Source organism: Notolabrus celidotus, chromosome 17 (assembly GCF_009762535.1).
Source record: "Notolabrus celidotus isolate fNotCel1 chromosome 17, fNotCel1.pri, whole genome shotgun sequence".
In the NCBI taxonomy this organism is placed as follows: Eukaryota; Metazoa; Chordata; class Actinopteri; order Labriformes; family Labridae; genus Notolabrus; species Notolabrus celidotus.
In genome coordinates, this window is record NC_048288.1 from 10,352,355 (window position 1) to 10,377,688 (window position 25,334).

At 43.0% G+C, this 25,334-nt stretch overlaps 1 protein-coding gene across 1 annotated transcript in view; it reads right to left on the minus strand.

The window, feature by feature from the left end:
* Positions 1-23,212, minus strand: part of arhgap12b (Rho GTPase activating protein 12b) — a 75,860-nt gene extending 52,648 nt beyond the window's left edge. Inside the window, 2 exon segments of the mRNA XM_034706332.1 lie at positions 15,250-16,019; positions 23,051-23,212. Of these exon segments, the coding sequence (XP_034562223.1) occupies positions 15,250-15,927 (678 nt within the window). The 5' untranslated portion in view covers positions 15,928-16,019; positions 23,051-23,212.
* Positions 23,213-25,334: the final 2,122 nt, after the last annotated feature.

Sequence of the window (25,334 nt, forward strand, 5' to 3'; positions counted from 1 at the left end):
GCCTCTCCTGAGAGCTGTGCTACGGTTGCATTACAGCACATTTTTAGTTCTGTGAGGTTCTGGAGCAAACTGCTCTCTGTAAACACAAGCTGCTCTTTACATTTATGTCTGAAACTTTTCAGCCTTCCTTGACAGAATAATCAACAGGCTGTCAATCAACTGTACTATGAGGTGATCAAACCAGCCAATGGTGTTACAGAGCCAACAGAGCATGAAGGGAGCGCTGAGACATCCGTTACCTCTGGCATATCCATTTCATTAATGGACACTGGGAGTGCCTCTCTGCCAATCAAAAACAAGGGCACTGAAAGGCTGCCGGCCTTGGAAAGTCTCCTGCATGTTGCAGAGAAAACACTGATCAGCCTTCTGCCTCTGTTTTATCTCTGAGCTATTTCTGACCAGCTTTGAGGAAATGCACAGAGACATGTACTATGTACCCAAAAGGCAGAGCTTGGCTGGCAGACTCCCTACCGAGCTGAAATCCCATCAGAGTGCAATTATAGGATGTGTGTTGATGCTGTGTTAAAATTGGATTTGCTGTTGAAATGACTGTTTGGGTACAAAGCTGTAAAGCTGGCAGATGGATCCAGACCTATCCACAGCGGTGCTGTGTGCACTCTCTCTGTATCCTCTTTGTTTTCCACTGTAGTATCTCTTTGCAGTGACAGCTGCTCGTGGAAAGTTCTCAGGACAAAAACAGAGTTTCTGGAAAGTCAATTCAGGGGTACAAATAGTATGCTTGTTACTGGACTGTAGGAGCGGCACATCCTTATCCCCTGCATGCTGTTCTCTTCTGTGGTTTATTAGACCAACAATAAGTAATGCACCAATATTTACATTATTATATAACCCACTAAAATTGTGAGTCTATTTTTAGCCATTTGCTTCATTAGTTCAACTCGAAGCAAATGCTGTATGTAAAAAGTACTGTATGCTTTGGTAGCAGGATAACTGGTTTGAGCCCCATGTGACACAAAAAAAATCAAAGTCGGGTCATCATCTTTAACCCACAACTTGATTTGGTTACTCAACTTAACACAGCTGTTTTCTAACCTAGATTTAGCAGAAAATACACCATAAGACAAACACTGACAGGTACCTTGACATGGCTGCATAGGAATACCTTGAAACACATGCTGACAGGTATTTGGAAACAGCTATTAAAAGGTAGATTGTAACACGACACAGTTAAAGCCATTGAAGGGCAGCTTAAGGGTACCTTGAAATAATTGCTTAAAGGTAACTTGAAACAACCACTAAGAGGAACCTTGAAATAGTTGCTCAAGTGTAAGTGTAAGCTCAAAAGTGCCTTAAAGCACCACCTATGGGGTACCTTAAGCCAGTCAATAAATTGACGTTTTAAATAGAAGCAAATGGGTACCCTGAAACAGGCACTGATGGGTTCCTTGCAAATTATGCAAACTGTTTTCTTGAGGCATCAGCTCAATGGTTCTGTTAAAAGACACATTTTTAACGAGCCTGTAAACATGATTAACTGTGCTGTAAAAATGAGCATTTTAACATGGGGCCTAATGGGGTCTCCTTGGCTTTTGGACCCAGCCTCAGGTGTATACTCAAGGAACTGCAGCATTCTGCACTTCCACAGTGGCCTCATTTTTCAACACCAGGGGTTGCCATTTGAAAATTAAAAACAATAAGTTAATATTTGGTGCAAAATGGATTGATAATATCCCATGAGTCAAGATGACAAAACATTGCCATATCAATATTTAGTCCCACCCCTAATCTTGGTAGAGTTTCTATAGAGTCTATGGAAGCAGAACCAAACAAATGCTACCTTTTGTGTTTGTAGAGGATGCTAAATGTGAAAACAGAGCAGTGGTGATGAGCTTTCATAACAGCATATTGGACATTTGTAGAGCATCATATAAAATATTGGGCGTAGCTCTTTGTAGAATATCATGTAAACGATCTTACGACAATAAATAGCATGTAAAGCAACCATAGCTTAATTACACCTTTCCACACCCCTGTACTTTTTAAGCAGACATCTGTTAGATTATAGTGGCAGACCCACTTATCCTTTTTCACAGCGAATGACCTCTGGCAACACGAACCCTTGTACAAGTATGCCAAAGCTGATAGTTTCACAGCTCATCTTTTGCCTCCTTGGCAGCACACGCTGAGTAATTAGTGATAGCAGTGGCATATGACAGAGACAATACATGCCTCATGACGCTTAAAGACGCCTACGCTCTGACGCTTCCACCGGTCCTTGCACAGAGAAGCAACTAGCAGGAGCTACACCTCTCCTGAGGAAAACAGTGAAGGAAGAGAATCTACAGGCAGCTCTCAAACATTCTCAGTGATGTGAAATGATGTGCAGTATTGTTATATTAAATAACCTAAATTTATAAGCTGCTGCACATGCAACAAGTCACAGAGCAGCCATAAAACTGCTGGAGGAATGCAAGAGGGGGTTAGGACAGAAAAGTATTTCATGAACAACAGTTGAAAGTTATTTCATAGAGAGCTAGCTGCACATGATCCAGCCTGGTGTTACACACATTGTCCTACATGCCATTACCTCTCTTCGGTTCTTTTGGACCAAAGAGATGTGAAACTAAAATCTCTAAAACATGAGGAGCCTTTTGACATGAATTTCTTTTTTCTTTTTTTTGATTCATGTAACATTCAAATATCCGTCAGTTCTGATGCAGGCAAAACACCAGCGTGGGCGGAAACAGGGAGAGGGAAATAAACACAAAGCTGAGCTCTGTGAGGAGTGATGGTGCTCCACTTTAGCGCTCTGCTGACTCTGATCCCTTAAGGTGGATTCAGTGGTAATAGGAGAAATCGGAAATGGGGCACACCACAATAGAAAGCGCTGCATAACACTGCGTAACACTGCAGAGGCCAAAAACGCTCTTATACCCAGTAAGGGACATCTAAAGGGCTTCAGTTGATGTAACTGTGCTAATAGCCACACACATCTAACACACACAGATTTGTAAGAGATACTAAGAGTAATGGTCCCCCAGATCCTCAGAGGTTTGCGTCTAAGCATAGCCGAACCTGTCTGCTGCTCCAAAGCAGGAGGCTGCAGGGGGAAAAATGACTAGCAGCTGTTTAAAAGGTTCTGGGTATAGCCAGCATCAGTTATGTAACTGCATAACTGATGCATTTTAACATGGCCTAGTGCCTCCATCACTTGTATGCAAACACAGACCTCTGTGGATAACACAGAGAGGGGGGGGTGGGGTCAAGTTACTGGCTAAATAAATCCCACACAAGTACTCCCACACGTGCCCCGACACCATATCAAACTCATAATAGTTCAGACAACAGTTGGCGCTGTCAGTCTGAAGTGGAAATGTCACAGGCAGAAGGGGCTCAAGGAAAACTCACTGGAACCAAAAACAGCCAGAGCACAGAGAGATCCAGATATGTTGCTGGCTCAGACGCAGAGAGGGAAGTAGAGGGAGGAAGCAAGAGGAAAATAAATGACTGCACTATCAAAAGCAGGCCAGCTTCAGTGTTCTTACCTTTTCTGGGTACATGCTGTCCCAGTCAACCGAGCTACAGCAGTGAGCCAGGCCCAGAGAGGGGGGACAGTGAGCGACAGGGGAGGGACTGAATAAAGCACTATGAGCAATGGAGGGAGGAGGAGAGGAGCAAGAGAGTGAGCAAATTAAATAGGTGATGTGTCCCCGTCATCAGCTGTGTGAGTTAACGCCACACAGCGTCAGAGGATGAGAGGCAGAGCGGCTTTATGAATGCCGGAGCTGAGAGACACAGGGTGGAGACCTTGAATCACAAACTGTGTTGTGTGGTTCCATGTTTTGCAGTTTGCTGTTTCGTAGAACAATCGGTGCAGTCAAGAGTCATTTCCCCATCCTAATAGAGCTGCAGAGAAGCCCAAGAAGTCATGTGGTGGGGTTTCTAGCTATTGGACTATTTTGGGGAAGATCTGATTGTGTAGTAGAGATAGTGCCTGAGCATGCCAGAGAGTGAAACTGCAAAATAAATGTGTAAAATGAGTGGTGATGGGAGAGTGTTCATGTAAACTGGTTCTGTCTATGGAATGGGTTACCTTATTTCTCTTTCATCTCTTTAAATATATGTTGAAATGCAGATATCTGAAGACAAATTTGACATTTTTTGAAGTGTTATTAGTTATAATCACCTGTAAGGTTTAAGCAGACTTTGGTAATAACAAGCAGAATGCATAGTTCGAAATGTAATCCAAGAACCAACTGGTCCTAATGAAAAGCAATTAAAAGTATTCTGAATCTCAAACAACAATCTGCATAAAAGTGCAGTTAACAATCAAGATGTAGACAACAATTCTCAACTCCAATCTCACATCACAATTTGCTAGCAGGACATGAAGAGGAATTCTCCTCCAAAATAATCAATATCAGATATGTGGGCACCTTGAATGCTGTTGAATAGCCAATGAGTAACTACTGTAGTGTGGTTTCCCACAAAGTTATCTGATAACTTGAACATCCCACTTACTTTGTTCTCAGCTGGAAAAATGTTGTAATCACCAGTGAGTGTTTCTGAAACACCACACTGACATTTTGACTGACAAAAATCAAATGAATTAATCTAACTCAATCACTGTATCATAGCTGTAACTTATTAATACACTGTGCTAACTAATTTATCCACTGAACAATGACTGTTAATGCATTCACTTACTGTACCTTAGCTCTTCATTCATTATTAAATCATTAATTCACTGTACAATACTACTGTTAATTTATGCATCTAATGAACAATAACTGTCAATTTATTCATCAACTTCGTAATCACACTAAGTCATTCATTCACTGTAAAATACCATCATTAATATTTTACTGTACAACTGACTCATTTAGTCATCTACTGCTAAAGTAATTCATTTTGTAACTAGCCACACATATCTGTTATATGAGTTTGCTGAATGGATGGATGGATGTTTTTATTGGGTGTGTGATATACATCATATAAATATATATGGTATAGACGCTATATATATATTTATATATTTTAAATCTCTACTGAAAACATACTTTTACTGAGGAGCCTTTTCTAATTTTATCTGAATTTTATTTTATGTGAGTTTAACCGTTTTAAGAAATATATTTAAAAAAAATAACTATTCCTTCTTCTTTTAGTTCTTTTACGAGAATTTTATGTCTTTTAAAACATGTTTCATTTCTTTATCTTGACTTGCGGGAATTTATGAACTGCCTGTTTTATTTTGCTCCCCAGGTGAAGCACTTTGTAACCTGGTTTTTGAAAAGGTGCTCTACAAATAAAATGATTATTGTAACTATTATTTTTATCATATTATCATCTTAGGTAATATCTTAATTGTGGTTTACAATGACAATATCGAGAAAGTCACTCATTTTGCAAAACCAATCAAATCACACCTAGAGAGTCCACACACCTTCACTGATATGATGATGACGCCTGGTTGGACAGACTGCTGCACATGTGCACTGAGAACACATCAAGTGATCACACGTCACAACAAGCTATGGTAGTGTAGCTGCCTGCACGGCTAAAGCAAAAAATAAGTGAACAAACAGCAACAGGGGACAAAATGCAAACATCAACAGCCTCTAACTAAACGTTGTTAGATTTAGTTGCTCGACGTGGATCATCCTCTACCAGAAAGCGGTTGCCTTTAAAGACAGTTCATTTGTTTAACCATCTGCAACTTAACCAATGCACAGAAGATCAAAAACATGAATGGCTTTAGGAGTCAGCTGTCGACCATGACACACCAGCTAAGGTACACAAACAAAAAGACACTCTGCAAACTTCAGCAGTCATTCTTGTTCATATTAAGGTATCATTTTGAAATGCTCCAGTAATAGTTTTTGTCTGTCTTTGTGCAATACCATTAGAGAATGCAGATCAAGTTGTATGTTGGCTGTGTCTGGTTAAATTAGCATATAACCACTCGACTCAGAGCAATAAGTAACCTGCAAGGAGGATCAAAGGGTGGTGGTGCTAGCTCTGCTAATGGTAGTCACACTCAGCATATCACTTAGACAACGTTTACCTGCAGATGCTGTGATCCCGTGTTAAGCTGTGTTGAATAAATTGTGTTCACTTTTGGCTCTTCCGAGTGTTGTCTTACCTTTAGACTAGTAGGTTAATCTGAATTTAAATTTTTGTATAAATGACAAGGAAGTTGGTTACTTAGGCACATCCCTAGATTAACTGGCATTGAAACATCTCCATTGATAATCCAACCCGTGGAAATACTTTGGTGCAGACAAGAAATAAACAGAAGGTGTCGTCCTGCTGACACATCTATCCTGGCAGGAAGCTCTGTGATTCCTTTACTTCAAGAGTTCCACAGTCACATAGCACGGCATAAAACATTCTCACTGTTTAATGAAAGATGATCATAGGGGAGTATTTTTAGCTCATTCAGTGGGGAACCCATGTTTAAAATAGGGACAGTGACGCTGTGACGCATGTTATGCAAAGGGAAGTGTTTCCATAATAAATGATGCAGATGAGTCACCCCAACCCTGATTGGAGACATGAGATATGATGTGTTATAAAAGGGGTTTCCTCTGTGTTCCAAAAACAAAAAAAGGTCATCAATAAATATTTCATTACATCTTTTAGGCATCACTGACTGCTTCAACTCAAAACGACTTCAACTGGAAATCTACACATTCAACTTACATAAAAAAGGTCTGAAGAGTGGATTATATGTTTACCATTATCCACCACTTAGAGAAGAATTACAAAGGTGTAATCCTTCACCTTGCACAACAGACACAATTCTCCTAAACCCAGAGCCTGATGTCAACATTAGCTCTTGTGGTCTTCTTGAAGGCTCAGGCCCCGGGGGCTTGTGGGTTTAATCCTCTTGTTATATCACAGGAGCATGGATCAGGAGGGGATGTGGGGAAGAAAAAAAAAAAAGGTGGTCATAGGTTGGAGTGCAGACAAGGGGGATCTAAGATTCCTCACTGAGAGCACGTCTGACAACATGATTCAGTACAAAGGTTGAAGAGAGAGACAGGTGAGCAGAGGGGAACACGAGACTGACCGTGGAAGAGGAAGCAACTGAGACAGAGTGAGGGAGAAAAGTAGAAGAGAAACTAAGAGGCCCAGACACAGGAAAGAGAGCAGAAGTAGAAAGAATGCAGGCAGGCGGATGAGCAGACAGACACTCACACACATGAACACAGCAGATGCACTATTGGCTCGGGTTTAATATTAAATTAGTGGAAGGTCCAGTGCTTTGCTTCTGAGCGGACAGCAGACCTTCATTGACTTAGCTTGCCTCACTATGTGTGACTGTGTGTATGTGTGTAGGCACTGAGGCAGGAATTTCAAGTATGCACTGGAAAACAAGCAGGGGCCTCCTTTTCAGCCCGATCAGGAGTAAGACTCTCGGCGGAGCTCCAGCTTACGAGGCTCAACCAACAGGAGAAGGATACACTTTACAGCACTGCTCGCTCTCGTATGTGGTGGTATTTACTAGCTCATTATGTAATAAAAGCATGCACTCTCTTGTACTTACTTCAAAAGATTTAAGCTAGTTCTGGTGATTGGTCATAAAGACAACTCTGGGACAAACTGTAGACTCTGCAGGCAGAAGAATCGGTGAGCACAACTTGTAATTAGCCGGTTATTGTGGCGTGATGATGTTAGGAAACAGGTCCTTTCTGTACAGTAAACTGAAGAGCTTCCCGGGATCTGAAAGGCTCTGTGATCAGCCAGCATGCTGTCCTTTATGAGAACAATGCACACATTCTGCTTCACGTTGGAGAGAGCAAGAGCAAGACAGATATATCAGTTGGCAAGTATTATCATGTTGATTAAAAAGTGATCACAAATATATTGGTATCAAAAGTCTTTTTTTTTTTTTTGCCTGTAACAAAAAAATAAATAATTTGATGAACAAATCATGCAGAAAACAGTGCTTTGGGGTATAAATACTGTATGTTGTCATGACAGCTGAGTTGATAGTAGTGGCACTGGTTGAGAATATGAAATGTTAAATATTCTTCAATTAAGGTATTTGTTTTAAAAATGCAGCCTTATGAGCACCTGTTGCTGCACAATCCACAAAGAAAAGGTCGTCTTTATTCCAGTTTAACAAAATTCCTGAACAGGTCTCCATGTCAGTAACTGATTATTGTTACCCTGCTGTATTCAATACCTGATTCTGATTGGTCAAAACCCCATAATAGTGGTAGATCATTCTAAAATAAAGTGAAAGGGACAACATGATGACAACGCCATATCAATTCAATCCACGTAACGGATTCCGGCCATTTCACTCTTACTTGTTGACACGCTGGCAAAACCCTTTGTGTCTGTTTCAGGTTGGTCCTTAGATTGGGGAAATATTAACAGTAAGGGGGCAATGATGGGAGAGCAGCCTGAGGAGCTACTGAACCCCAACCATCTCTGTTAGGGAAAGTGGAGCAACATCCTGTTGCTCTGCTACCCGCAGGTAGCAGAGCTGGTGAGAGCATCTCTAGTAAGTTAAACAAAATTAGTAATTTGTGTGAAGTTGCTTATGTCTTTAGTTGGAAGCTGGGAAAGGCCGAGTACATACTGTAAGATAATCATGCTGATTTTGGGCCTGATACCCCCTTCCAACTTAAGTCAGCAAAGGCCCAAATATATGATGCTTCTTGAGATTAACTTTCCAGATTTTCAAGTGGTACTACATCCAGTTGTGTGATGGAAACAAAGAGGACAGATGAGCATGCGCTCTGTGGATTGGAACATTGAATGAATCAATGGCCAATCGGGAAGCTGACTGAAGAAGGCAGCACAACAAAAGCTGCCAGGGAGAGAAGATGGCAAAGCATAAACTTTGATGGACGTCGGAAACATCAGTAAAACTGTCTTTATTTGTCATTAGGTGTGGGGTCTCTTAAAATTAAACTCATGTCCGGCTGAAGAAGTGGGATAGCGGTGAGTGCACGGTTGCTTATGTTACGTTACAGGGTAGAACTTGACTGTCTGCCTCTTGCTCACCCTTGTGTGGTTCTAATTTGCATAACCACCTGTTCACTTAACAGTATCCCTTAAATCCACTCTTAATTCTTTCTCAGCCTTAAAAATCAGACAAGGTTTTTTTGAAAGACAAATTACATCACTGTCCAAAAAAGGCCCACTACACTGCACCAAAAAAAGTAGTAGTAAAATGATCAAACCTTTCTAGGAGTGAACAATTTCAAAGTGCACTTAGGAGTCCTAACAACCCCCACATCTCAGTCTATTTCAACGCACCGCTGAGCCCCTGATACACACTCAGCCTTTGCTCTGTTGCACAAGTCAGCAAACACACAGCTTAGCCGAGCCAAGCCGTGTTGAAACAACAGCACAGGATGAACAATCCATCTGAATGCATTCTAACACACGCTCAGACATTCATGACATCCACTTTTAGTGCTCTCCTTTATCTTTAATGGTGGCCTTGTAATGTTGCTCTTTTAAGTCATTCATCATAGAGAAGCAGTCATTCAGAGGCTCACGGCCCACAGGCTACCACTAATCTCCAGATTCACCCAAACATGAAAACATATATGTCTGGCCTTCTGTCCCCGGGTCCCTGCCGTCTCACGGGGCTGCAGCAGCAGCTCTGTCAGGGCCCAGGGCTCTCACACTTTGTCCTCATCTCACTACAACAACACCCTCCTCCTCTCGCTCTCTCTCTCTCTCTATCTCCTGTAGGCACTGCCAGCTAGCAGGAAGACCACACAGCAGGCTCACAGACACACTCTGGCCTCCACTCAGCTGTTTCCTTTTGTTTTGAAACCCTTTGAGATTCTGTCCGGATACATTTACAAGCCAGTTATGTCACTGTGGCTATAGGCATCCTTAAAGCGCAAGAGATTTCTTTGAAGCATGACATGCCATACTGGAAGACGTCTTATTCTGAGGCTGATCTAGCTAGTAATCTCAGGGAATTACTGCTTTTATTGTTAACACGGAGCGCTGCATGTTACAGACTACAGGGAGTTCCTCAGCAGCTAAATGTGACAGAATTGTGAAGGAAGGCTGGGCCAGCCGGCGATGGATGCCATGTTTGGGGCGTGTGAAATGGTTATAAAGGGCGGGGGCATGAAGGCCTCTAAAGGTCTGTCTAATCAGACAGTGAGTGAGCGCAGAGCAGCCCGCATGGCTCCACGGTGCAAAGCCACAGACACAAACACATCCAGGGCCACCGCATCTTCCCCCTCCGTGACACATCTTAAGAGTACAAAACAACAATCCAACCTCTCACACAATCCCAAAGAGGAACCTTCTTCCGCTTATTAAGTCAGCGTGTTTTGGCCAGAAAAGCACGACTCACCATCAAAAGGACTTTCCCCACTTTAGGAAGATATGAGTAAATGGATTCCAAAATAACCTGATTCAATGTAACTCTCTTTGTGAGGATGCAGCTCTGTGTGGGCATGTTTTCATGTCGAGTTCTAAAACAGAGCAAACATCCCTCTGAGAGAGAATAGCTGTAAAGGAACCCAACATGTTTATGTGAAAAACAGGCTTAAAATCATATGGTTTTTCACATTTCTAAAGAAAATAAACTCTTCATCCCTCTGCCAGCCTCTTGAGAAGTGTGGAAAAGAGGTTTATTTTCCCAATCCTTTAAGAGCAGAGGAGCTGTGCTTTTCGCAGGGAGGGGTGTCAGCAAGCCCCGGCAGCCCCTCGTGGTGCTTAGAGGAGAGAGGAGGGGAGTGGGCTCCAGCGGTCTGCTGCTGCCACAGTCCCAGAGATAAGCAAATTACATATGGAAAGCATGCAGACGCACACAGGCGTTAATCGTCACCCAGAGATCAAATCTAATCAATTAGAGGTGGCCAGCTGGCAGTCGAGCGGAAGCATGACAGCGACAAATCCATCCATCCCGCCGTCCGTCAATGCATCCAAGCAGCTTCTATGCAGAGTGAATGTGTGAGAGGGGACAGGGGAGAGGGGGGGCTGTGTTTGTGGAAGGAAGGGTGTTTTGGTGAAGGAAGAGCTTGAAGAACACGACACCTCGCTGTGACTTTTAGTTTCAAGTTTTGTCTTTTCTGACATTCTTATTGATCTTAGGGTCAAAAGTCAACAATTTTTTTATTTAAACATCTTTAATTTACACTCGGTTAAAGCACAACTTTAACTTCAATATGTAATGACTGTCCATTTCTATTCTAAATATTACAACCTTAAAAATTGCCTGAGTTTGCTAATAATTATTTATATTTCTCAGGGACATTGAAGACATTATTCTAAATATACCAAAGTCAGCCAGTTGGCAGGGTGTAAGGATCATAGCCTCATTCTGAAACCAAGCCACAAGTCTAAAAGAATACATAGCATGTGTTGGGATTGATTAGTACTTTAAGCCTCCTCTTCTTTTCCTTTCTTTTCTCTTTATTTGGACTGGTTCTTACATGGGAAATAGGGAATGGGTTTAGTCATGTCTGGTTTGTCCGATAGTTTAAACACAGATTTCCTGAGGTGCACACAGAGAAGGAGCTTGGTTTCCTTTCAATGACGTCACAAGACTGAGGTGATGGGCTGCAGCTGTGACGTGATGAGGACGCCAACTTGGACAACTACTACGAGAATCACCAGCCAATTGATACCCATGAACTTTGGAGAACTAACTGAACTAACAGGTGAAGAAGGCCAGCTCAGTCCCTGTGGAGGTGGTGGCTGACAGGAGAATTATTGCCAATCTATTGTCTTTGAGGAACATTTATTTTCTATATATATTCTTGTACTGTACACCTTTTTGTCTGCTGCTGTAACTCCATGAATTTCCCTGTTGTGGGACGAATAAAGGAGTATCTTATATTATCTTATCTTATCTTTTAAATTGAATCCAACCAAATGGCATTAAACTTGAATTCAAACCTCCAGCTTACTCTGGATATTCAAAATAAGCTCAGCATTTTCAAAACAAGGCATGGTGTATGGTCTGGTGTGGTGTGGCCAAGAAGTATTGTAGTTGACGTCACATTCACCACTTGTTAGAGCTGGGAGCATTGTAGTGTCAAGCAGAGATGGGGATGCAGCTGTGCATCATACCTCAGTGTGGTGTTTTTGCTCCGCTGTCTTCTCCATCACTTCTATCGTCCCATTGCCTTTCCAGAGAGGTGGAGTTTATCAGATAAAGTTTGTTTTTCCAACTCTAAAAAACTCGGTACATACTTGTGCAACTTTTTCACAACTATGATTCGATGGTCCTTTTCAATCTTTTGGTTTACAGTTTGATTGAAACAACAACTATCTATGTATTAAGTACATCATGTCACCAGATTCCTTGTTTTTCTCTCTTTTGCAGGCCCGGTTTGTCTGCAGCCCGAGCAATGACAGGAAGCAGTGGAAGTGGTGGAGTTGAAAGAATTGTTGTTTTTTTGCAGGGTCATTCATTTGCCTGGCAACGGGCCAAACAGGACGTACTAAAACAACACTACAAAGGCACAAAGAGTGAGGGAGTGGGTTCCACCTGCCCCAGTGACCGCAGACCGCTTTGAGCGCTGATTTCTGTCTGCTGTCTGTTTCTTATCCACCCCTCCAGCGTACTGTAGCCTGACACAAAAATTGCAAAGAGCTGCCCATGCAAATGTAAATGCCTGAGAGTGAAATGTGTGTTTATTTTGGCCCGTGTGATTTGACAAGCGCGAAATGAATTCAAAAAGGTTGGTGAAGGCAGGCGGCATCAGAGACAAACAGCGCTTTTCTAGCCTTGATGGGGGATTTTGAGGTTTGTCACTTCCAACCTACAAACCATTTAGCCGCCCTGTTTGTGGTGCTCTGAAGTTGTAAACCGTGTTAGCATGCTTCTATTCTCACTTTCCCTTTCCTTCACACGGTGCATCACACATGGCATTCACACTCCCCTCACACAGTGGTCCCCACGGCGGGGCGACTGGGGGCAACAGACTGATCCTCGGCAGATATGACCTACTTTCCATTCAAGCCCGTCTCTCTTTGTTCGCTCCACAGTGGAGGAGGCTGCTGCAGCCTGTGGAACAAAGAACACAAGCAGCACTTGGAGCCTTCAAACAAGCTGACCCTGCCTGGATACAGCCACCCCCAAAAATGGCTCAGAAGAGCGGTGCAGCTTGGACTCCCACTGTCTGGAAATCTCCTCCTTTTTTTCGACTTTGATCTACCTCCGCTGCAGACGAAGGAGGATGCGTCTCAGTTCCTGCTGCCTTCCACTTGCTCTCCTGGCACACAGCGAAGAGACAGATATGATGGAGATGGAGGCCTGAGTTATCAATGCAGGGACTGCATGAGCAGGGAGAGACTAGCTTCAAAACTAAGAGTTTTTACTATGCTTGCTCCAACATCTACATTAATCAGCATTTCCAGCCCTTAGAACAGGGACTTCTTAAGATGTTGCTGACCTCATTTCAGTCAGTAAAAGTTTTAATATGGAAGGGAAGCCAATACTTTTGAAGAGGGGGTGAGGACATACCCCTTCCTATGGGTTCCCTGCATTTGGTTTAGTCACAGTGTCCTTTTCTCATTCATCCCTCCCCCTGTCACGACTGTTTCTGGATGAAAACAAAAGACATCAGCCTTGACTTGCAGCTGTTAACTCAACACGATAAACTAACGTGATTTGCTGTCCCTGTAGTCTGTTCTCACTGCTTTTTAAAGCTCACTATCTGACTGCAAAAGAAGGAGGGAGGCTACTATTTGAGCAATTTCTGCATGCAGAACTAACATCAGCCCAACGTGAAACACTGCTGCTTTGGTTCAGAAATCCGGTGCCTCGTTAAATGGTGTGTGCATGACTGGTGTACCAAAACACTCACTCATAATATGAAGCATGTTCATTTTGAGGTAGAATAGTTTAGCAGTGGTGCTAAATAAGTCCTCTTAGAGAGGGAAGTTTCTGTTTTACAGCACAGTTTTCCAGTGTGTTTTTAGAGGTAGTGCAGTGGATGGTCTTACATTGGCCTTCCACCAAATCTGTGTATGGTCCATGTCTGATCCGCTGCGGTCTAGCTCTGTGCTCTCTCATCCATCAACAACCTGTGGTTGTGTTTTCAGAACAGAGCATGGAGATGGACCGCCGGACAGCTGGAGTCACGAGACCAAGGTTTTCCTGCGGTAACTACTGCATTACTGAATATCTGACTCCTACTCATCCATGTTGCCTTTATGGTCCTCTGAAAACCTCTGACATGTTGACTCCAGACCTGGCTCCGCTCATCATGACGGTTTGTTTTGGTAGTTACGTTGAAAAAAAATCTGGAGTGTTTTATTCTGATAATTAACTGGATGTTTTCATTTTGTTTTGATGCCTGACTTCCTGTCCCGCTCGATCTGCTCTGTGCAGATAGATGTGTCTTGCTCCAGCATTCAGCGAAAACAGAAGTCTTCCATCTCTGATCCGGAGGGCTCCGACCTACCAGATCAGAGACACAGCCAGAACACAGCGGAGTGGATCCAGTCGAAGTAAATACATTGACTAGACTAGAAACCTTTAAGAATTGGTGCCGTGGCGGATCGGAGATGGACTTGACACAGAACTGATCTGATGCTTTGAACAGACATGTAACCTGTTGCAGATGATCCGCAACAAACTATTCCTTTTTGCTGTAATACCTCAACAAACATCAGTGTTCTAGAAGGACTTCAGAAAGCACAAGTCTCAACAGCACAATAACACAACCTATCAGTTGTGTTTGGCATTTTCTGGTACCAAATGTGGCTAATGGCTCTCAATTACAGAACCCTCTATTACACAGTGAGCTGTGAACGTACCATTTAGTCTTCAATGACCCAATTGCAACAGCCCCCGCAAAAAAACCCTCACATCTGTACGAGCCAGACAAATTATGCTCCTTGGGCAACAGCAGAAGATTTAATAAGCACCCGCAACTGTTGCTGCTTTCTTCCAATCTGGCAAATGAGGCACAAAATTGTTTGAGGTAGGGCAGGCGGTGTAGGGGCTGATGGATGAATGTGGCTCAGCGAGAGACGGGGAATGACGAACATGCAATCTCTGAACAGCCAATATCACAGAATCAGATGGGGACAAGGGTGGTTATCTGCAGCCAGCCCGAGAGAACAAATGAGCGCAGGGCGGAAAATAAAGCAAAGAGAGAGGAAGAAAAGGAACAAAACTGAGGACACAAACGAGATTACAAAGAAGGGCAAAACCAAGGCGGCTCCTGGGGGTCAGTGCTTCAAATTTCCTGTTTGCAAAGTAACAGAGACAGACCTCAAACACACATTGAAAAAACTAGGACCTACGCCATTTCTTAAAGGAGTGAGGCAGCTTCTTACCTGCATGTGTTCTGTAGAACTGCTGCTCAGTTCGTCTCCAGACTCTGAGTCATTATGGAGCTTGTTCAGACCCTCTCCCGGCAGTTCACTCGGTGGGGATGTCTTGTCGCTGTTTGGACTTTTGTTGTAGTTGTTCCCTCCTTTGAGTGGAGGCGAGTCTGCCCGTGTCCTCGGCAACGTGGAGTTGTTGGCATGGTGGTGGTTATTGTTGTTGTGAAGAAGTACCAGTTCGGCCACCACCTTGCAGTGAAGGGGGCTCCCCAGGTTCTGGTTAGCATCCTTGGGCAGAGCGGGAGGAGTGACCCGATCAGAGGATGGGGACGGGGTGGAGGAGGGTGAAGGACGCCCAAAGCTGGACATTTCCAGCGGGGGTCTGTTGAGGTTTTCATTAGAAGCCCGACAAATATCCAAAACAGTGGGCTTTGCCCTTAAAGTGGGCTTCTGTGGGGGCATGAGGGCCCGACGCACCTCCCTAACGTACTGCGCCGGCACGTAAAAGGCCTTTGTGCCCTCCTCCTTCCTTACCTGCCACCAGTCCTCATTGGTCTTCTTCACCAGCATGTACCACTCTCCCTGGCGGATGGTCACCATCTTGTCTTTGGCCTTGTATTCATAGTCGTACTCCACCTCGATGTACACCTGGCCAGGGGCGACGGGCGCCCCCTCTCTGTCAGCCATGACTGCCTGCACAAGCACTTGAACTCTGACCTCAGCTGCTCAGCAACCCAGGCCTGAGGGGCTCCTCATGTCTGACTGGAGGAACTGCTGATCTGCAAGAGATAAGACACACAAAGACAGTTAAATGTCACAGAGTACTTCTGAGACTCAAGGTCTGAGGCACATTCAAAATGGAAGTTATCAATGAGATTATCAACATATGGGATTGTGATCAACACAATTCACAACGCAATTTAGTGTTTATGATACTGCATACATTGGATGAAATAGTATAGCCTTAAGAATATGCACAAGTCAACTTTAGAACATGTTAATAAATTTGGTGCTAAACTTAACCTCATGTACCAGCTGGTTCCTCCAGGAGTCCTTTGTTATCTCTGAAGACTGTCAGAGATAATAATGATAAATCCTGATATTGATCAATATAGCAACAAATATATACAGTCATGTTATTTATTTTAAATCTTACAGCCAGACATGAAAACACACCCTCCAGACCACAAAAACATGCTCACATTTAACATTAGGCCTGTCGCAACAACCTGCCTTATTACTCACCTGACTACCAAAACCACAAAGTGTTACCACTGTACCACACTCACACTCTGACAGGGCCAGATGAACATACTCCATCGGTGAGTCGAGCGAATAACACCACAGAGCCCCTCCTCCCTCTGATCACCAAAAAACCACAACACACAGTCTACACTGATTGCTCGGCTAACTGATAGCGCTGCTCAGGATATCCAGCCCGGTAACCGGATCACCCTCTGCAGAGCTGAGGGCGATGACAACATGACCCCACACACTCGCCCTGCAGGCGATCCAGTGACTACAATGACTCCCCAGACTCAGAGCTCATATTCCCTCAGAGACTGCATCCAAAAATAAAGTGTGTTGTTTTGTATAGCCCCCCTTCTGCCGTTTGGAATCACTGACTGACTGGAAGCATTCACTGCATCAGTACTTCACTTTAGGTCACTTAAAGGACTTTTACTTCATTTTGATGATGATACTTTCTTATTAAACTGAAGATATATTTTTGCACTGTGTTATTAAAAAGTAAGTAAAAGAAATAAAGTCCTCCACCACTTTCATTTTATCACTGGCTGCAGATCTAATCTATCATTCCGCCTTTTTTAAGCCTTCATCCTTATAGAGTTAAGACTTGGGCTTATATTTTATTATGACCGATGTCACTCATTGTTTATCCTGGCAAACATAAGCTCATTATCACTACACTGTCTCTCCTCATGCTCACTCTATCCCTCTGTTTTACTAACACACACACACACACACACACACACACACACACACACACACACACACACACACACACACACACACACACACACACACACACACACACACACACACACACACACACACACACACACACACACACACACACACACACACGCTTCTCCTGCTCCTCTCTCCATCAGTGCATAACTTCTTCTTTACACTCTCAAACTTTCTACATAGATCTTAGCTCCTGGTGATGACATGGTAAAGCCTACCGTCCTGTGCATTGACCCACCTGGGAATTGCCCAGTACTCCAGACTGCCAGTTTAGCTATTTGCTGTGGCACCTACTCCCCCCCTCTTCACTCTTAAAGGTTGAAGTGAGGGATGTTCGAGGGGAAGGGCAGAGCACATGTTCTTCAGTGAATCTCGATTATCTTGTTTTTATCATCGTGGGAAACCAAAATTGTTATTGAAATTTGATTGAGCCCCCAGCTCTTATTCAAACCCACAAAAACACAGAAAACAGCAGCTACTATAAAATGCAGCATGTCTCATATGCTGTGTGAAGACTTCGGGGGCTGCTAGCTGAGCTGCTCCTGACCTTTGTTCAAAATAATCTCTCTTCACTTCTTGACATTTGACGACTAGAATAATTAGGTCAAATTAAAGATGTAAGGATTGACAGTGACACACCCTTTAGCAGTAAGATAGCAGTCTGCTGTAAATGTTTTAAAGTCACACATCGAGCTCTGAACTGTGGAATAACTAGCTGTTGCACGTCCTTCAACTGTCATATAGGCTGTTAAATCAATCTATTTCTATAACGCCTGAAGTTCATCACCAGTTAAATTTATCATGACTCAGGAGCAAGATTTAAGTGTCTGTTTTATCACCAAGCTCTACAGCACATTAGTGCAGTTACAACACACAATCAGAAATCTTTGAAAAGCTTAAGGGGATGTTCCAGATATATCAAACACAGTCAGAGTGTGAGCCAGAGGACAGCTGGGCCCTCTCCACTCCTGCACAGTTTGTTTTGGGATGAGGCATGTCATTGATCCATGTGTTAGAGAGTCTCCCTGGATCAGTCAACCTAAATAAATAACCTGGACGCTCCCACAGCAGAGGAGCTGCTACTGAGCCGCTGCTCCTCTCATATCAAATTCTCCTTCTTCCTCCTTAAAATAGCAGTCGCCTTGGCCTGGAAGCGCCAGCGGTAAAAGCAGGTGCTTTTAGTGAGGCGTGTGAACATGAGGCCGAGTCCATAAGAGGCCCGTCCTTATGTAAAGGAATATGTACACAGACTCTGACGCTCAGACTGACAGCTATGCACCCAGAATAGATTTACGGTGGTGAGAGATGTCTGGGATTGAGTGGAAGCCCATGAGAGATGAGGCGCATGTTCATTATGAGCTAAAATAGTTGGTGTTTCATGCTTCAACACCACACTCACACAGCGTTACGTCATACCAGGGCGCTCAGAGTGTGCGCCTAACAGCAGCCTCATCCAGGCCTGTCCCAACACAAGCTCCAGCCATGATGTCACACCCAGGCTTTTATGAATGACTGCCTCTCAAGGAACAGACACGTTCTGTTACAGTTCATATGAGCGTTGGACTTATTACAATCCTCACGTAACCTGACCTCTAACGCCACTCACGCACTATCTCCAGTCACACCATCAACAGAGGTGCCAGAGATGTAGTCAGGCGTCTGTCAGAGCAGCGAGTCACGCACATGATAACAGCACTTTAAGTGATGTTGTATGACAGCGAGCGTCCCAACCTCCTTAAACAGGGTTCACAGTGTTCCTGCCCTTTAGAAATATAACTGTCGCTTTCAGCTTTGGATACCGGTTTCCAGCAGTCCAGCAATGAGTGAAATGATGAGTCTAAAGGATGAGAATATTATCATCCGTATACGCTTAAGTTTTCGTATTTCTTTCAACTTTTCTGTTCACAGAAAGAAATGTAACAGGAGTGATTGACAAAGGACCAAAAAGCAGGAAAATACACCAAGCACAGAGCAGGGCGCAGCACATGTTTACGTATAATAACTGCATCATAAGCTCCCTCTGTTTGGTAAATGCCAGTCAACAGTTGGTTTCGTCAAGATGAACTGCAGTCACCCAGCACAAGGAATAGGTGTCAAAGCTGGCAGCCACTTTTGTAACTGGAATACACCAGAACAGGGCGCCCATCGAAAATGTCAACACAACATCAACAGTCCGCTAACAAACAATCGTTCGTTACTATCATAGACCGTATAAGAAATGGAGTTAGCATCCATGACGTCACCCATCTGTTTCTGAAGTGCTGTTTTGAAGCCAATCGTCGTGGGGTGCCATATTGATGCTGAACTCAACATAACTTTGTCCGAGCTAGTGTGAGGTAAAGAGGTTGGCCTTAAACCTTTCGCTAAAAGCTACATGGAGCCCACCTGTCAATCAAATCAGTCATGTCCTTATTTGGGCAAAACGTTTTATCTCTTCAAAAATACAAGGTTATAAAGAATACATCCCCGTACAGTGTGTGCCAAGAGAGAAATTCTATTCAGACCAAAACTGTTATTTTGAACCAGGCTGTAAACATGTTTATTATTGCTGCTTTTTTGAATGGGTGTGTATGTAGTTTCCAGTGTTTCTGCAGCCAGCCTAAAACGGACGCTCAATGAACTTCAGGTTTTAGCACTATCGTATGGGCTTCATATTTTCTCTCTCTCTTGACTGCTGCTGGCATTATAATGCATAATACACTGTATTATATAATTATCTTGCCATATTATTATTATATTATGTTATATTACATTATTGTTCTAACTACAACTCATGGTCATATTACATTCCCATCTTATTTTTATTTACTGCTTAATTTGTCATTACCAACCATAATCACACCATGTCAACCTGTCACTACTGAAATTTTTTAATACTGCCTGTAATTACTTCTATTTAATTTAAATTCCATTTGTAACATTGTATATATCTAAATTGTAGTCTAGCTTTATTATTTATTTATTTTTTACTTATTGAAACTTATTGAAACTTCTTTCTTGATTGTCCTTATGTCTGGGTTGCTGTAACAACTGAATCCCCCCCCCCCCCCCCCCCCAATAATCAATAAAGTAATATCTTATCTTATCTTATCTTATCTTATCTTATCTTATCTAATTTTAAGACTGCCGGTGTTCACATAGTTACAATGGAGAACGTTCACATCATTGCAAACAACACAAACAGCCAAGACGGCTCACCACTGCGCTTTTAAAGTCAGAAGGTTGAGTTGCAGCTTCATGGATATTCAAAGTCTGGTGGGTTCATTTTTCAGCTCTGTAAATCCTGAATTCAAGATAAATCAGAATCACATCCGAGATTCATACCACAGATTTAGGGCTTCTATCCACTGAACACATTTGTAAGCTAACAGCCTTGACTTGATAGGACAGCTCAAGAGAGACAGGAAATGTGGGGAGTGGAAAGTCGGGGAAGACATGCAGTGAATGGTCTGAGGCCGGGAGTCGAACCCATCACCAATGGGATGAGAACTACAGCCTCTGTGGATGGGGCCCACGCTTAAACCGCTAGGCCAACAGCACCCTGGAAGCGCTTTTTTTCAATACAAAACCAATGTAGTTCAGTCTGTATTGCGCTCTGAGTGCAGAAACACCCTCATGTCAGCTGTTCTTGGTCGCTCATCACTCTCAGTTGAAAATGATTCAGTCTTTGGATTACTGCCCTGCTTGTCAAGGGCACATCTCCATCAATGGCCAATCAAAATCAAGAGGGGGCGGGACTACGAATATCAGCTCTGTCAACAATGATGGATGAAGTCCATACAGAGGAGAAACAAACATCTGTTTTTCATGGGTCACAATTTCCAAGCCAAAGAGCTGCTCCTGATGACATGACACTATTTTCTTAAAGGTTTCTCTGTAAAATCCATTCATTGAATGCAAAAGCAAATATGAAACATGTAGAGCATTTAAAACAACTTTTCATAGTATAGCAACAGTAGCAACATAGCTTCAGTTAAAAGCGCCCTGAAGTTGAGGTCGGGGCGCTGCCAGTGCAAAGAAAGCTGTTAGTGGACACAGGCCCTAAAGATTCAAGAGGAAGTTGATTCCCGGAGCCTAATCAATATGGAAGACTTGAAAGTAGTACCAGTTTTATTGATACAGTGGTGGTACCCACTACAGGTAGACTCCAGAGGTCTTCAGGGCCCCACAACTGACATTTAACATTGGATTCAAACTGACTCTAAAGTCACAATACACCCAAAATTTACAACCCACTCCCCTTCTCTCTCTTTACACTGCCTCTGTGTCTCTGGGTTTTGGCAGGGGACCAGATTGAGTAAATTTCACTGGAACTGAATCCCAGTCACTGCATGGTGTCAGAGCAAAGTGGAGCCTCAGGGAGAGTGTGCTGCTGGCCAACTTGTTGCTCTCTGCCCAAATAATGTTCCTCGTATTTAGAAACAGGTTGGCACAGCAGCTGGGATTTATGAACTAGAGCCTATACAGAAGAACCAGGGACCTGCTGGTTCATTGTTATTATAATGTTTTGGTTTGATCTTTGGTTTTTGAAGTGGAGCCAATGTGAGAAAAAATGTGTCTCTTAAGTGTTTGTGAGTTTTCCCTGCATGTACTGCCTAAATGAATAAAACTCTAATCTGGATAAAGCAGCATCACACTGATGATGTGGATTTTGTTGCTTCTGTTTGCAGACTTGACAGCAGAGTGAATTGGACTCTATGTTACCTCTAAACAGGTGTCTATTTCTACAGAAAACCTTGTTAAATAACGAAAAAAGGTGTTTCCCTCAATCTTCATCATTTGTGGCCATTCAATTGGAACATTTTTATATGTGAAAACCTTCTGCAGGCACAGCTCTGTAGTAAACTGCTTCTGTTGTGTAACAGGAATATGTAGATGGACTATCAGGGTCATTTGGTGTGCTTCTATAAAAACACTTCAGCATATGATTTGAATCTAGCACTCAATCAAGGTTGCAGCTGGATGGGGATCTCGGTATGCACCAGCGCAGAGATCACGACCTGTGCTTTTGTCTGCATACATCTGCAGACCAGCCACTGTAGCAGCAAAACACCCTGAGACTGGAACTGCCTTTGTCCCTGAGCTTCATTCAAAACAGATGTGGCCGAGCAGCATCCACTCCAACATGTGCTGCTCCTGCTGCTGCACTGCACTCTCTCTCTCTGCGGGTTAGAGGCTGCATATGAGGATCTGCAGTGCATGAAAACAGTGTTGTTTTGTAATTATGCACCCAAAACAAGCAGCCTGGGTCTATAAACTGTGGGCACTAAGCGGCCAAAGCATGCCTGGGGCGGGTGGTGATGATGAGGGGGGGGGCATAGGTGGGGGCAGGGTCCCCTCCAGCCCTGCAGAGTGCAGAAATACAACACAAAGGAGTTTAATCCATGTGCATTCATAACAAAGGGCTCTGACTCGGTATCACCAAGAATTCCCAGGACTGAGGAAGGGGCAGGGACAGACGTGCCTGCCGTAGAAAGCCCCCCCTTTAACGGGGACAAATAGCCAAACACACCGCGAGGAAATGAATCAGAAGGTGCGAGCCACACAAGCTGATGCTATCACGTGCTGGGATAAATAACCAACCTGGTAAATGTCTTATATGTAAAAACAATGTTCGGGCTTGTGTCAGGTTGCAGGTTGGAGACATTTCTGTGACATTTTCCAGCTGCTTCGTTCGTGCTTGGACAAAAGCACTGCAGGTTCACAAACCCTCCGATCTGCAACAGCGTGCATAGCAACAAAGTAACTCAGACAGAAGCCAATAGCCTGGCGCTGACCAGGCGAGAGGAAAAAGCCTCACACAATCATGAAACATACTGACCTTTAAAAACTCAGGTGCTGGGTCTCGATGCTCCGTGCTGACCGTGGAGGTAGTTAACAACAACTTTTCCCACCTATTTTAGTGTCGGCTGCTCAGACTCCGAGTCCGCAGCAGACCTCCAGTCAAGTCAGTCTGTTCGCAATCCCCCGCCTCTCTGCACGGCGGCAAGGTAATTCTGGAAACAGACTGTATTTCCGGGTATGACTTTCAAAGTAAAAGTTTGGCTCCCATGTATTTTTTATTTTTATTTTAGGGATCTGCTTTTTACTCAGAGCCACTGAAAATAGCAACAGAAATATAGATCATTATTTCAATATTCGCTTCTTTTTAATGCTCACTCCAGTCACCAGAAAGGGTCTTACAATACAACATTACTAGACTGTGCAGTATTTACTCTAAATGTCTACCTAATCCCTGTGATTTTCTTGCTCTGAGCCTCAGACAGAGTTCTGCTCTCTCATTATATAATCTTTGGGACACTGAGGAGTTCAGTTTTTATAATAGTTATAGATTTGGTACTGAAGAGCGAGTAAGGAAAGATAATTAGGCAGAGCATGCTCGCTCTTCATGTTTCTTTCAGTCAAATCTTTGACTAAATATTGTCCCTCTCAGCTCAGCATCAAATAGCAACAGAAATATAGAACATTATTTCAATATTCACCTCTTTTTAATTGTCCCTCAAGTTGCCAGGAAGGATCTTACTATACAGCATTACTAGGCTGTGCAGTATTTACTCTAAATGTAAACATATTAATAAAGGTATGTTGTTTATATACCATTTGTAACATCTTTGGTTTTTGGTTCTTGCTCACACTCTGTTTATTTTCAGTAGGCCTATTGTTGGGTTGTATGCTGTTCTGTAATCAGCATCCATACCTCACGCTGTTCCGTGTCATATAACAACATTTCCTAAAAGCTTCCTTATATCCTAAATCTTTGAGTCCTCAACCAGAACTTTTTTTTCAGACATATGTTATCAGAGTTGTATTTAATTGCATTCTATGAAAGGTACTCAAATTATCGATTTATGCACGCAATGAGAAAACAACACTATCCCCCCCATGCATATTAACTCAAAACCTTCATGAGTTTTTGAAAAGTGATGGATGGTAAAAATGTTGCCAAATACACCTCTATAAATGTTGAAATGATACCTTTAAAGTAATGTCCAAAATGTTGAAAATGCATAATTTCTAGTATTTTCTCTTTATTGTGAAGGTATTTTTGACTCATATCCGGTTGTAGGCTGTGTGTATCAACGCAGCTTGACGCAGTTGTGGTCTTTTAACCCAGCAGACGCTGGTCTGTCGCTCCCACCCCGCCCGTCTGTCAGCGCTGATAGACGGCGTCCAAAGCCCCGAGGCCGGCCCGCCCCCTCAAGGTTCAACACCTCTCTGTCCGGTGCTCCTCAACATACAGTCCGCGGACAGCCGGGGGTCCTTAGACAGAGATTTTGGAGATTCCCATGGTAAATCTTGGATAGTTTTACTTTTGATGATGCCCCTACATCAAAGTCACCATTGAAAATTTCCTAACAAAACCTCTGGATTTCCTTTCATCCTTCCCTGAAATCCCTTTATAAGATCATTAAAAATTTGTAGGGTAAACACAGATGCCCCCCTCCCTACTCAGCCAAGCTGTATCTGGCAATCACAGCAGGGAGTTTCACCATGCAGGCAGGATCATGAATGATTTAGTGCTCGGATGATCCAGGAACAGCAAATCTTCAATGGAGAACAGATACACAGTATAGGCCTCTGATAGGCCTCCAGCATATTCTCTCTGTTTCCATTATTTTAGAATAATGTATGAGCGTCTCCACATTGGTTTAAGCACACTTGTCCTTGTTTATTTGCATATTTGTGTTAAAGCACACTCTGTTGGTGTGAGGAGGAAGTTACAGACTCAAGCAATGATGATTTCAGTTTCAGTTATAAGTAGTTAAATTTGTATGTTATAGTTCAATGCATGTAGTGAGCATGTTTTAATATATGAAAATGATTAAAACTGAAAATTTAATTTTTGATAAGAATTTGACAGAATTAATTCCTTTTGATTAAAACAGTTGTTCTATATTATTTCCAAACCCTTCACACTATTTTCATTAGTTGAATAGCATGATGTGCTGCATGGACACACATCCACTGGTAACGTTCTCCTTCCATTGTAATCTTTCAGTATTTAACGCTGTGAAGTTTTGCACGTATATTGAAGTTTCTTGTAAATTCCTGCACACGCTGTGCAGCATTTTCAAAATTGAGATAAATATACTAACCATGCTCTT